Below are 12,087 nucleotides of genomic sequence, written 5' to 3' on the forward strand. Positions count from 1 at the left end.
CATGTAAGAACCATTCTGTAACATGTAAAAAAAAAATGTTTCTACTGTTGGCTAGATATAAATGATGGCAAGAATTGTTTCCTGTGGGAAGCATAATTGCTGGGGTCAGGAAGACTGGAATAGTGCAATTTAAAATGTGCTCTGCACATCTTTTTCATATTTTTCATTGTAGTATTTAAATGTTTGATTTCAGTATTCACTTACATTTGAACAATTCTGGAGGAATTTTGTGAGGGTATTAGCATTTTAACTATTTAATCAAATTTTTGTTGGACAGAATTGAGTATCACTGATAATCATCTATCAAAAGAAATTGATAATTATGGTTAATAGAATTCAGAGAAGAAAACATTTCCTGCAAAAGAATTTGATATTGGCTTGGGATTTTTTTTCCTAGTGTAATATATTTCTGAGTATAGGATCATAGCGAAATACCATTTACAGAGAAAAATTAAACAAAGCTCCATATAACCTAGGTAATGATACTAACAGTTTAAAAGTATACTGGGGAGAGGGAAAGGGCATAGGGTTGGGAATCATCTGTGGAGAGAAATTCCACTGGAGACTTTTTCCACTGAAGAAGAGTTCAGCAACTCTCTAGACTTTAGACTCATAAGCATTTGCCTGGGGATACTAGAAAGTTAAATGACTGTGAGGCAGCTCAAGGTCTCACAACTAGTACAAGTCTTGAATCTACACCCGTTTTTAATTTTAGTACCATGTCTTGTCCATTTATGAGACTCAGATCATTCAAGGAAGCCTGTTTAAATGTAAATATGCATATATGAACATATGTAAAATATGTAAATGTATATACATTAAAACAGGCTTCCTTGAATATCATATATGTATATATGCATTTATATGTTATATACACTCTGGGGATGTCTATACTATATTATTACCTCTTTTTCAAATATCTAACCATCTGGTTTCTTATCTTTCAGCCCTCGGATGAGATTATCTTTCATAGTGTTTTCTTCTCAAGCAACCATTATTTTGCCATTAACCGGAGACAGGTTAGTGTACTATCATTTCACTAGAAAGCTTTTTAGTAAGGAATGATGTTAGTAGAATGATTGATGTTTTTAAGTAATGATTTAGCCTCTCAATAGAGTCAAGAAAATGTACAATCATGCCAATTATCTGTACTAATGGAGAGAAGTGTGAATAATAATGAACTAATCTCAAAATTATATATTTATATTTGGAATTTTATCTGAGATGTTTTATCATTTGCTATTTTTCTTTTCTCACATCTTCTGTCTTGTCCCTCAAACACACACACACACACACACACACACACACACACACACACACACACGTACACTCATATATTCCTTAGTCATAGTCATATCTTTCTTTCTTTTTTTCCTTTTCTGCTTTAATAAACCAGTAAACTTTTCCTAGAAGGTTCTGGGTAGAAAGCAACCCACTGGTTATCTTGTATAATATTGTAATTTAAACCAGATAGCTGATACATTTTAAATTAATTGAGTTGATTGCAATCATTTCAGGAAAAAAAAAATTGTGAATCCATGAAAATAATCTTACTCTTAACCCAATTTTTGCTGAATGTGGATTTATCTATGTGAATAATAAGAAAAGCGTAGTTGCTATTTAAAAAAAAAATTACATGGAAAATTCTACATAAGATTTAAAAGATATGACTATATAAACTATAGGCATACATTTTTTATTTTATTATGTTTCATAAGCCACTTGATCCAAATGAAGCCTTTTAGAATTGGTTATTTATATTCTTTGAATTAAAATTGTCTTTATAGTACACTTCCTATGTAATCACTAACTGATTAGCATAGATTTATTTTTATTTTTAAAATTTACATTATCATTTTCTCAATAAAACTATCATTTATCTTCTCATCTTCCCACATCCCACTTCTTCCCAACTGAATAACAAAAAAAAAAAAAAAAAAAAAGAAAAAGAAAAGCCTTTTAACAAATATATATCATCAAACAAAATTCCCATGTTTGCCATATCCAAAAAGTCTGTGTCATTCTGCACTATGAGTTCCTCACTTTCAGGAAATGGGTAGGATGTTTCATCTTCTGATCTCTGGTATTTGGTAATTTATTGATCAGAATTCTTAAGTCTTTCAGAGCTGTCTTTTTAAAAAAAATCATGTTGATCTTATTGCATAAATCATTTGTTCTGCTCACTTCAGTCTATTTCAGTTCAGAGAGATCTTCCCAAAATTTCTCTGAAAAATGTATATTTCTTGTGGTACAATAATAGTCCACTCTATTCATTTACCATCATTTGTTGAGTCTTTCCTAATAGGTGGATACATTTCTTTCTAGAGTTTTGGTATTACAAGAAGAACTTCTATCTAAAGTTGCTTCTTCTTTGACTTCTTCAGGGGTATAGTCCTAGAAGTAATAGTTTCTCTGGGTCATTTTTTTGTGTATAGTCACAAATATTTCTCTAGAATGTATGGACCAATTCATTGCTCTATCTGTAGGCCTTAAGTTTTTTCTATTTTCCTACAACCCCTGTAGCAGTTGTTATCTTTCTTTGTCATCCTTGCTAACCTAAATGATGTGAAGAGGACTCTCAGAGTTGCTATAATTTGCAATTATCTAGTTTTTGTACATTAGTAGCGTTTTTTTTCTTATGATTGTAGATATCTTAGGTATCTTTGTTTTGAAAACTACTTGTTAATGTTCTTTGACTATCTTTTTCTTATAAATTGAACCAATTCTTTATGTTTTTGTGTGTGTGTATACACATATAACATGAGATCTTACATGCACATATAATATGAGAAACTTATTGTAAATATTCTCTCCCCAGTTACCTGTTTACTATTTAACTTTAATTACATTGGTTTTCTTTGTAGAAAAACTTCTTAATTTTATAGAATTAAAATTCTTTATTTTATCATCTGTGAATGATTCTTTGTGTCTCTCATTTTGTCACGAACTTTTCTAATTCTAGTTGTGAAAATATCTTCCTGGTTTCTCTAAGTTGCTTATATTGTTACCTTTTAACTCTAAATCATATATAATTTGAAATTTATTTTGGTAAACAATGAGAAAGATTTATGTAGTTTTAGAGATAAAATTCCCCTAATCCAAGGCTTAATGAAGGTAAGTGTGTATTTTAACTTGGACACTATAAATGTTCCTGAAAAGTTATATGTATAAATTTTTTTTAATAAATTGATTTTTTTTCAAAACATTCCAAGAAATTTTACTAGATAAAACAAATGCTGGAGTAGAACTTTGTATAGATCAAAGATTCATTAATTAATTCATATAAGCCATTTCTGAATTTATCAAATTTGTAAGCTTTTATAAAATGGGTATTTATTGTATTATAGATAGAGAACAGTATTTAAGTTCTTGTTATGCCCATTGGTACTTGCTGTGATCTTGACTTTCAGGTTTCTTGGGGTATAGGTGTTTCTCAGCCCATCTTTGATGAAAATTTAATTTGTCTTTTGATATTCATTCTTTGTCTTTATGTAAAAACATTCCTTATAAATTATACTCAGGAAAAATGGGAGGGATTTTAGGAATACAACATAGAAACTGTTTTTATAAGTTTCTGGGGAAAAAACTACTACATAGCTTTATTTAAAAACCCTATTCTTGTAAATTCAGAACTTCTAATTGTAAAGAAACTTAATTCAAAAAGAAACAATACTGGTTAAATAGGTCAGATTTCATCATTTCAGTCCTATATTTTCTGTTGCTCTAGTACTTTTTCCAAATACAAGAAGCAACATTTTCACATTTTACAGTATTGCTATAAAAAAGTAAAGATGAAGCAAAGTTTAAAACTGTCAATCCTTGTGGCAGGCCTTTGTCTCCTCATTCTGAATCATTGTCTAGTAAAGCAGTCCTCAAAATATCATATTTAACATGGCAAGAAGCCATTAGGAATGATATTCTTATCATTTAATAGTGTTTCAAATTCTATCCTTAGTTATCTCCATTTGAATGTCCATATTTAATGATTGTAGGACAGATCCCCATATTAATTTGAGGTTATTGTCAGTACTGCAGTCCTTGTTTAGTGACATTTTAATATACATACCTCTTTTGAACTTTCTATTTCTCTCAGATCTAAAATCTTAGTATCAACTTTTCATTCTTATTCATCTCCCTTCTCCAGTCATTTGCCAAATCTTGCCACCACAATAGTTCGTCACATTACTTCTGGTTGAGGTTCAGTTAACTCTTTAGGTGTCTTCTTACACTAAAACATCTTCCCCATGGCTACTAAACTGATTTTTGGAAAGTTTAGGTCTGATTATAACACTGTCCTCAATAAATTTTACTTGCTCATTATTGCCTTTAAGCATCAAATATCAACTCTTGGGTTTTGTGTTTAAAATCAACCTGCCTTCCCAGTCTTGTTATACATTACTTAAGTTCCTCTGCATTTCACACAGAGTGCCCTTCTCTTCCTCATATACAAGTACTTTATCTGTCATCTTTGTGTCTTTGTCAGTTTATTTCCACTTCATCTTCACTACTTAGAGACCCTTGTTTCCTTCAAAAGTCAGCTAAATTTATGCAACAGTGTTATGAAAGTTAGCTCTGTCCTCTTTGCTCCTCCCTTTGTTTCCTGCTTCCTCTCTCACCCCAACCCCCTGCTTGTCACCACAAATATCACTAACATCATGTCTTGAATTTGGGAGAGGCCCTACTCTATTTGTAGACTAACTGCCTTTCCCTACATAGACTGTGAAATTTATAAACTCATACCACTGGTGAGAGACATGATTTGTTTGGCTTCTATGATTATTCAGTAACATAGTAGCCACAGATGCAGAATCCTACATGTTAGCAGTTCTATGAAGGGTGAAGCAGGATGCAGCGATTTCACCACTTGGCTTTGTGAAAAAGCTTCTAAAGAATGACCAGTGGGAGACCCATCTAGCTCTCTTCCTATTGCATAAATCTGCAATATTTCATTACATAGGATGCTAACATTACCTTCATTCAAAAAAGAATGTAATAGTGATGAAAACTCAAAGGAGTCCTTTAGTAGTTGGTGTAATATTAAATTCTGATTCTACCAAGAGTTAAAAACAAAACAAAATAAAACAAAACAAAACAAACAAAAAAACCCTGCTAAGTTGAATTACTTCAAGATGATCTACCAGTTGGCTCTGAATTAGCTTTTTGTTAAGTTTTTCTAGATTTACTAATGAAGAACACTTTATGTATTGATGATCTCTGGTCATGAGATGTAGTAGTGAACTAAGGAAGGTTATTTTTACATTATAAAATCCGTTTATGTAAACTTGAATTTCAGTTGTCTTTTTTCCCCCTCTTTTGGCAGCAACACATTAGTGCTTGAGGACACGCTGCCACTCATTTCTGGCAAGCACCAAATATTTGGTTTATAATCTGCATTCAGACATAATCAGTTTCAAGTTGTTTCTGTAGATGCTGAACATAAATATTTATCTAAAACAAAATCCTACTGTATGTAATTGACTCCTTCATCTGTGGAATAATGAATTTTTTCTTTTGTGGATTTGACTAATTAATTAACAAGTATTTGTCCTGTATTAGCAGGGTGCTTTGTAATAGATTTTGGTGGGTAAGTGCAAGGAATACAGAAGAAATAAAACATAGTCTCTCTCATTAGGAACTTAATATGAGCATAGAAATGTGCATACACACATAAAACACACACACACACACACACACACACACACACACACACCCCTCCTCACAAAAACCAATCAAATTTGCTGAAAACAATTTCAGAATGGAATTTCAGTAATGGCAAAATGATATATTCTGGAATACAAGATGAACTTTAGAAGTTAAAATTACATAGAACTTTGATGGGGAGTTAGGGAAGGTCTTAATGCAGAAAATAAACTTTTAGCTCCAACTTAGTAGAAATCTGTTAAGTTACTATCTGTGTTACTTTGAATGATTCATTTAACTTGACCACATTTCCATTTCTTCCTTGGTAAAATGAGATTGGAAGAGTATGTGATCTCTTTAATTTAGCTCTGATGAGATTGTGTGTGTGAAGTGGGGACATGGGTTGTCTATCACAGGAAAAAGAGGAAATGAAATCATAGAAGGAGAATTGTCTTGTGCAACTGAAAACTTATTCATTAAAGTGGCAGTTCCATCAGAGCTGGGACAGTTTTATTTTTGCCCTTGTATCTCCAGTGTCTTGTCAATAGTAGCTACTTATTAAGTAGCTACTTTTGAATTTTACTTTGCTCTGGTTAGGCCATATTTGTACCTTTTGGGAAGGGACTTTGATAACTTGAAGGTTGATCAGTAGAAGGCAATCTGGGTGATTAAAGGGTCTTGAATTTGATTCATGTCTTGTAAGTAGCTTTTGAAATAACTAGGAATGTTGATCTAGGAGAAGAGAAGACTTAGGGAGGCTGTAAAAAGTGTATTTATTTGAAATGAAATAAGATGGCAGGTAGAATATGTTTATTCTTCTTGGCCCTAGGAAGCAGAAACAGGAACAGAATTAGCTCAAAATTGTAAAGATTTTATGATTAAACATATTAGGCTCTAGTTTAAAAACTTCCTAAATGAGCTACTTTAAAAATGATAAGCTTTGTTGGGAAATAGTGAGTTCCTACTCCCTTTAAGTAAAGAATGAATGGACATTTGTAGGGAGATACTCTTGTTCTGATACAGTTTGAATTGAGATTTGAATCTGAGATTTTGTGATTCTGAACCTAAAAGAGCTCAGAACTGAACAGAGTATTCCAGATGTTCTCTGAACAGGACAGAGTATAGCAGAATTAGATTCTGTTCCTCTCAAGGCAGATCAAGATTTTGTTAACTTTATTGGGTGCTGTTTTAGGCTCTTGCCATATAAAGCATTTAATTTTATGAAATCTCCAGTTGAATAATGTAGCACCAGTTAGATACATAGGACAGATAGATGGCATTGTTAGAAAGATTCACCATCCTAAATTCAAATTTGACCCCAGACTGTGTGAGTCTGGGGAAATAACTTCTCTCTTTTGTCCTCAGTTTCCTCATCTGTAAAATGGGCTGGAGAAAGGACTAACAAACCATTCTTGTATCTTTGCTGAGAAAATCCCAAAAGGTATTGCAAAGAGTTGTACATGAATGAACAACAGTAGCAAAAATTATTATCAAGAAATATTATTTTGAAATTTGTCTATCCTGTTTCAGAGTACAAGAAGTTGTTTTCATGCTAGAATATTGTAGCTCCTATTAAATTTAGAACATTGGAGCATCACCATTCTCTCAAAATAATCAGAGTAGATTTGATGGGCTTTAAATATTTCTATATCTATTGTCTTATCTTGCAATGTGAGTACCTTGATACCTGGGAGTGTGCTGAGTTTTGTTCTGTATATCTTAGCTACTAGTATTTAAATGGGAATCTAAACAGATGTTAATGGTACTTCAGTAGTTCTAAGATTTCACTATGGATATTCACTCTACTGATATAATTTGTAGTTTGTCTGTACCTTCTCATATGTGATATTTGCTCATTCTCATTCATAAATTCTCCTTAGCATCTCACCTACTTGAAGAACTTCCTCTGATACATACATATATATATATATATATATATATATATATATATATAATATAGAACATATATTTTAACATATACCTAGAGGAAGGACCTCAATATTGTGTATACTTCCTGTGGAAGATTTATGGAAGAATATGAAAGTTACATATGATGAAGTTTTGATGAGTTATGATACATACTATTAGAGAATATTGCATTAGGGAAATGATAGGCATATGAGTCAATAGTTTTTGATGTCTTGGATGAGACTTCTAGGGAGATAATTTTGCTTCTAGTTTCTTTTTCCATTTTTCTTTCCTTTGAGATATCTGATAAGTGATCCTTTGGTTCCTTTAAAATTATGTTGGATCCAGCATATATTTTTTCTTTGTGATGTTGATCATGTCCTAATTTCATCTTCATAAGTGCTTCTTATATTAATGATGACTTAATATGTGTAGCAAAATGTATCTATCTGATATGTGTTTTGAGTTAAAAGGAAAATGACTGCTTGGGGTGAAATACTCTCTTTTCTGAGATGTAATGATTATATTGCTGGCCAGGATTAGTCACCCCTTTTCTCCTTCCACTGGGGAATTCCTCCTTTCTAGTCTTTGCTTGTAGCTCTACAAAGAACATTCTCTTCCTATTTGTCGATCAGTTGAACAAAATTTGAGGGAGGCCACTTGCAGAGACAGCCCAGATTTGTTCTTTGCAACAGAAAATGAAACCTTTTAAATTGAAGACAAAAGAAGAGGAAGAAGAAAGAAGAAAAGGAGGATGAGGAGGAGAAGAAAGAAGGAGAAAAAGAAGAGGAGGAGGAGGAGGACAAGGAGGAGAAGGAAGAGAAAGAAAAAAAAACTAATCCATTTCTAATTTAATTCATCCTATTGGAAAATTTTTTAAAAATTACAAAGTATACAAAAAATTATTAATCAAATCCATACGATTCTTTCTCAACTTAGTTCCTAGCTAGGAGAAAGTCTGGCATTTGGGGCATTAGAACTGTCTTTATTGATTTTTGCATCTCTGTCTACCAATACCAAACATTGTTCTTTTTTTTTTCTCTACAGCCCTTCTCTTTGCCAATGAGGTAGCATACAGATCATCAGCCATTAGATTGATTGTATCATATATGTGTGTAGGGTAGGTATAGAACTAGAGGAATTCATAAGAAAATGGAAAGGTAATTTTACGGAACAGAATAAGCTTTGAAATTATCTTCTGAATGTCTTGAGCAAAGAGAGGTGAGGAAGGAAAACTCAAGTTCTCAGTTTGGTACTTATTCCTCCAATGGAATATCAGCAGCCACTCTCCCATTTTTCCACTACCCAGAGAACTTGTCAGTCCTTGGTGTTCTAGGAACATCCCAGTTGCTGTGCTCAGAACTCAGGCAGGATTCCACATGCTGTTTGGAGACCCCAAAGCTGCTTTGCTACAGTGTTTAGCTCTTCATTCTCCAGCTTCCCTCTTTAGTTACCATTTCATCTTCTCCTCTTTTGAAATGTGTAACCTTGCTGTCATCCCTATATGCTGTTGCTGCTTCTGCTTTTGCCTCAGGACTCACTGAGAAAAGTGGTAGTATTACTAGGTTTGATTGTACACCTAGTTTCACCTTAAGTGCTATTTTTGCCTCCTCCATAGACATGGAAATAGCAGAATCAGAGAGTCCATAAATCATTTGTAATGAGAATAGATTTTTAAAAATAAATACTGGAAAAATCTATATAATATTTTTTATCTGTTTATTGCTCTTGGGGTATTCTGATGTAGTTGTGTAGCACTCCAACTTTTCCACAATTGCATTTTCTTCTTCTTTCATGCTTTTGATTAAAAAATTTAATCAAATTGGACTGTAAGTCCAAATGGACAAGCTTGTCATGAAATGTTTTTTTTGTTGGCATTGTCTATATGATATTTTTTGTTAACTTTGCTCAATTATTTATTCGCTTCTTCAAGTAAAGCCTGTGAGTTATGGGCAGCTAAGTGATGTAATATATAGAGCATTGAACTTGGGATCAGGAAGACCTGAATTCAAATCTAGCCTCAAACACTTACAGTGTCACCCTGGGCAAGTAAATTTACCTTTGTTTTCCTCAGTTTCCTTGATTGCAAAATGAGGATAAAAATACCAGCTATATCCCAAGGTTGTTGTGACTTATAGGGCATTCCTTTGAATTAAAATTAATCTTTGAAAACCGGGGTGGTAGATGTGAAATCAGGAAGACTTGGTTTTTCATTCTGTCTCTTGACCTCCTAGCTCTGAATATGTGGGTAAGTCCCTATCTGAATCCTAGTTAGCCTATTTATAAAGTGAGGATAATAATAAAAGTTGCAATTCAAATCATATGGCTTAAGACATGTAACTCTACAGTGTGAAAAAAACAAACAAAAAAAAAAACTTTGCCTCTATATATCTGAGACCATAACAGGGAACTGGGGAGCTTCTATGTGAAGGAGAATAAGGAAGTCCCCTCATGGAAACAAAATTCTATACTTAATCTTCTGTTTCTTTTTATCCCTTGGTAATATTTCAGCATGGCCTCTTACTTTATACATAGATCTGAAAGTCAAATTCTTCCTTCTTTTAAGCCACATATCCATATAGAATTGCTCTAAAATTTAGGAAATTGCTAAGGTCCTAAGAGCTTAAATGATTTGTCTAAGTACTTGAGTCCTTAACCTTGTTTGGGTCATGGCCTTCTTTGGCAAGCTGGTGAAATCTTTGAATCCCTTTTCAGAATGTATTAAAACATAATAAATAAAAGGTGAAATTTTAATAAGAGATAAATTATGCTAAAATATAGTTTTCAAATTATTAAAACAAGACTCCTGATTAAGAACTCTTGCCCTCTGCTTACATAGGTATTATATATCAGAATCAGAATTTAAATCCAGGTCTTGCTGATCCAAGGCCCATTTTCTTTTCATTATATTATGGCTACCTCCTCTGCTTTGTCTTTCATAGACATATAAGCATAATTGCTTCTATAATCATTATAATATTAATTTTATAGATAAGCAAACAGATAAGCAAGATTAATTTAATTGTTCACAGTCCACATGGCAGCTTCTTAAGGTAATATATATATAAAAACATGTTTTTTATTACCAGTATTAAGTATCTATATATTTCAGCAACTGTACATTGTAGGCATTAAATGTTAATAAGTTAAATATGTAGAATATAGACTATAAATATAAGAGCTTTATGCAAATGAATAGTTTATTTATTTTTGAAAAAATGTATTGTTAAGTTTCATTTATAAATTTATTTTGTGATATTTTAAAAATTATATTCACAGAGCAAAAATCACTGAAGGCTTAAAAAATTTAAAAGATGTCAAACCAGCAGGAGAGACATATATCTATGAAGGATTAAGATTGGTAAGTCTATTATACCTATGATTATGGAAAAATGTGCTTTCTCCCTTTGTCCATAGTAAACAAATTTTTTTTTCCAAGGTGAAGGGAACTGACTTGGGATTTCATTGATTTAGGGAACTTCTGGGGGAAAAAATGAAAAGTTATCACAAGATTGGAGATGGGCAAATATTTTATTTATTGACTATATAATGTTTATTTTTTTTCTAAATAATATTTCATTTTTCCCTAGTCACATGTCAATAAAATTTTTTGCATTCAGTTTTAGAAGATTTTGTGTTTTAGGTTTTTCTCCCTCATTCCCTTCTATTCCCTCATCTGAGGCAGTTTGATATAGTTTTACATATGCTATCATGTAAAATATATTTCCACATTAATCATAGTTGTAAAAGAAGAAACAGATAAAAAGGGAAAAAAAGACAACATGAGAAAGAATAAATTAAGTTAAAAATGTGTTTCAATTTGGATTCATAGTTCATTGATTCTTTGTCTGGATATGCATACCATTTTCCTTCATGAAAATTTTGTACATGTAATCATTGTGGATCATTGGGTTGCTGAGAAGAACTGAGTCATTCTTAGTTGATCATTGCAGATATTATGGACAATGTTCTTCTGGTTTTGATCATTTTATTTTCCATCAGTTCATATAAATCTTTCCATGTTTTTTTTTTCCTGAAATCTGCCTATTCACCATTTCTTATTGCAAAAATGGTATTCCATTACATTCATAAGCCAGTTTGTTTAGTCATTCCCCAACTGATGAGCATCCCCTCAATTTCCAATATTTTACCACCACAAAAAGGTCTGCTATAAATTTGTTTGTATGTATACAAACTTTTTGTTTTCTTTTCCTTTTTTAATTATCTTTTTGGGATATGAACCTAGTAGTGTCATTGCTGCATTAAAGGGCATACACAATTTGATTGCCTTTGGGGTATAGTTCTAAATTTCTCTCCTGAATGGTTGGATCAGTTCACAACTCCACCAACAGTAAATACATTAACACCACAATTTTCCTACATCCTCTCCAGAATTTATCATTTTCCTTCTTTTTGTCTTATTAACTAATTTTTTAATTGATCTTCCAAAGCAAAGCTTCTTAAGCTGAGGGTCACAACTCCATATGATATCATATAACTGAATGGGGTGTTGTCATGAAAAATATGGCAACAGTAAAA

The 12,087-nt window shown here is 32.2% G+C and overlaps 1 protein-coding gene across 2 annotated transcripts in view; it reads left to right on the forward strand.

Moving 5' to 3' along the window:
• Positions 1-12,087, forward strand: part of ANTXR2 (ANTXR cell adhesion molecule 2) — a 204,187-nt gene that overhangs the window by 3,567 nt on the left and 188,533 nt on the right. For both annotated transcript variants that reach the window (XM_074274312.1, XM_074274313.1), the window contains exons 3-4: positions 948-1,019; positions 10,828-10,909. In XM_074274312.1, the coding sequence (XP_074130413.1) occupies positions 948-1,019; positions 10,828-10,909 (154 nt within the window). The remainder of the gene's footprint in view (positions 1-947; positions 1,020-10,827; positions 10,910-12,087) is intronic.

This window comes from Sminthopsis crassicaudata, chromosome 6 (assembly GCF_048593235.1).
Source record: "Sminthopsis crassicaudata isolate SCR6 chromosome 6, ASM4859323v1, whole genome shotgun sequence".
Taxonomy (NCBI): domain Eukaryota; kingdom Metazoa; phylum Chordata; class Mammalia; order Dasyuromorphia; family Dasyuridae; genus Sminthopsis; species Sminthopsis crassicaudata.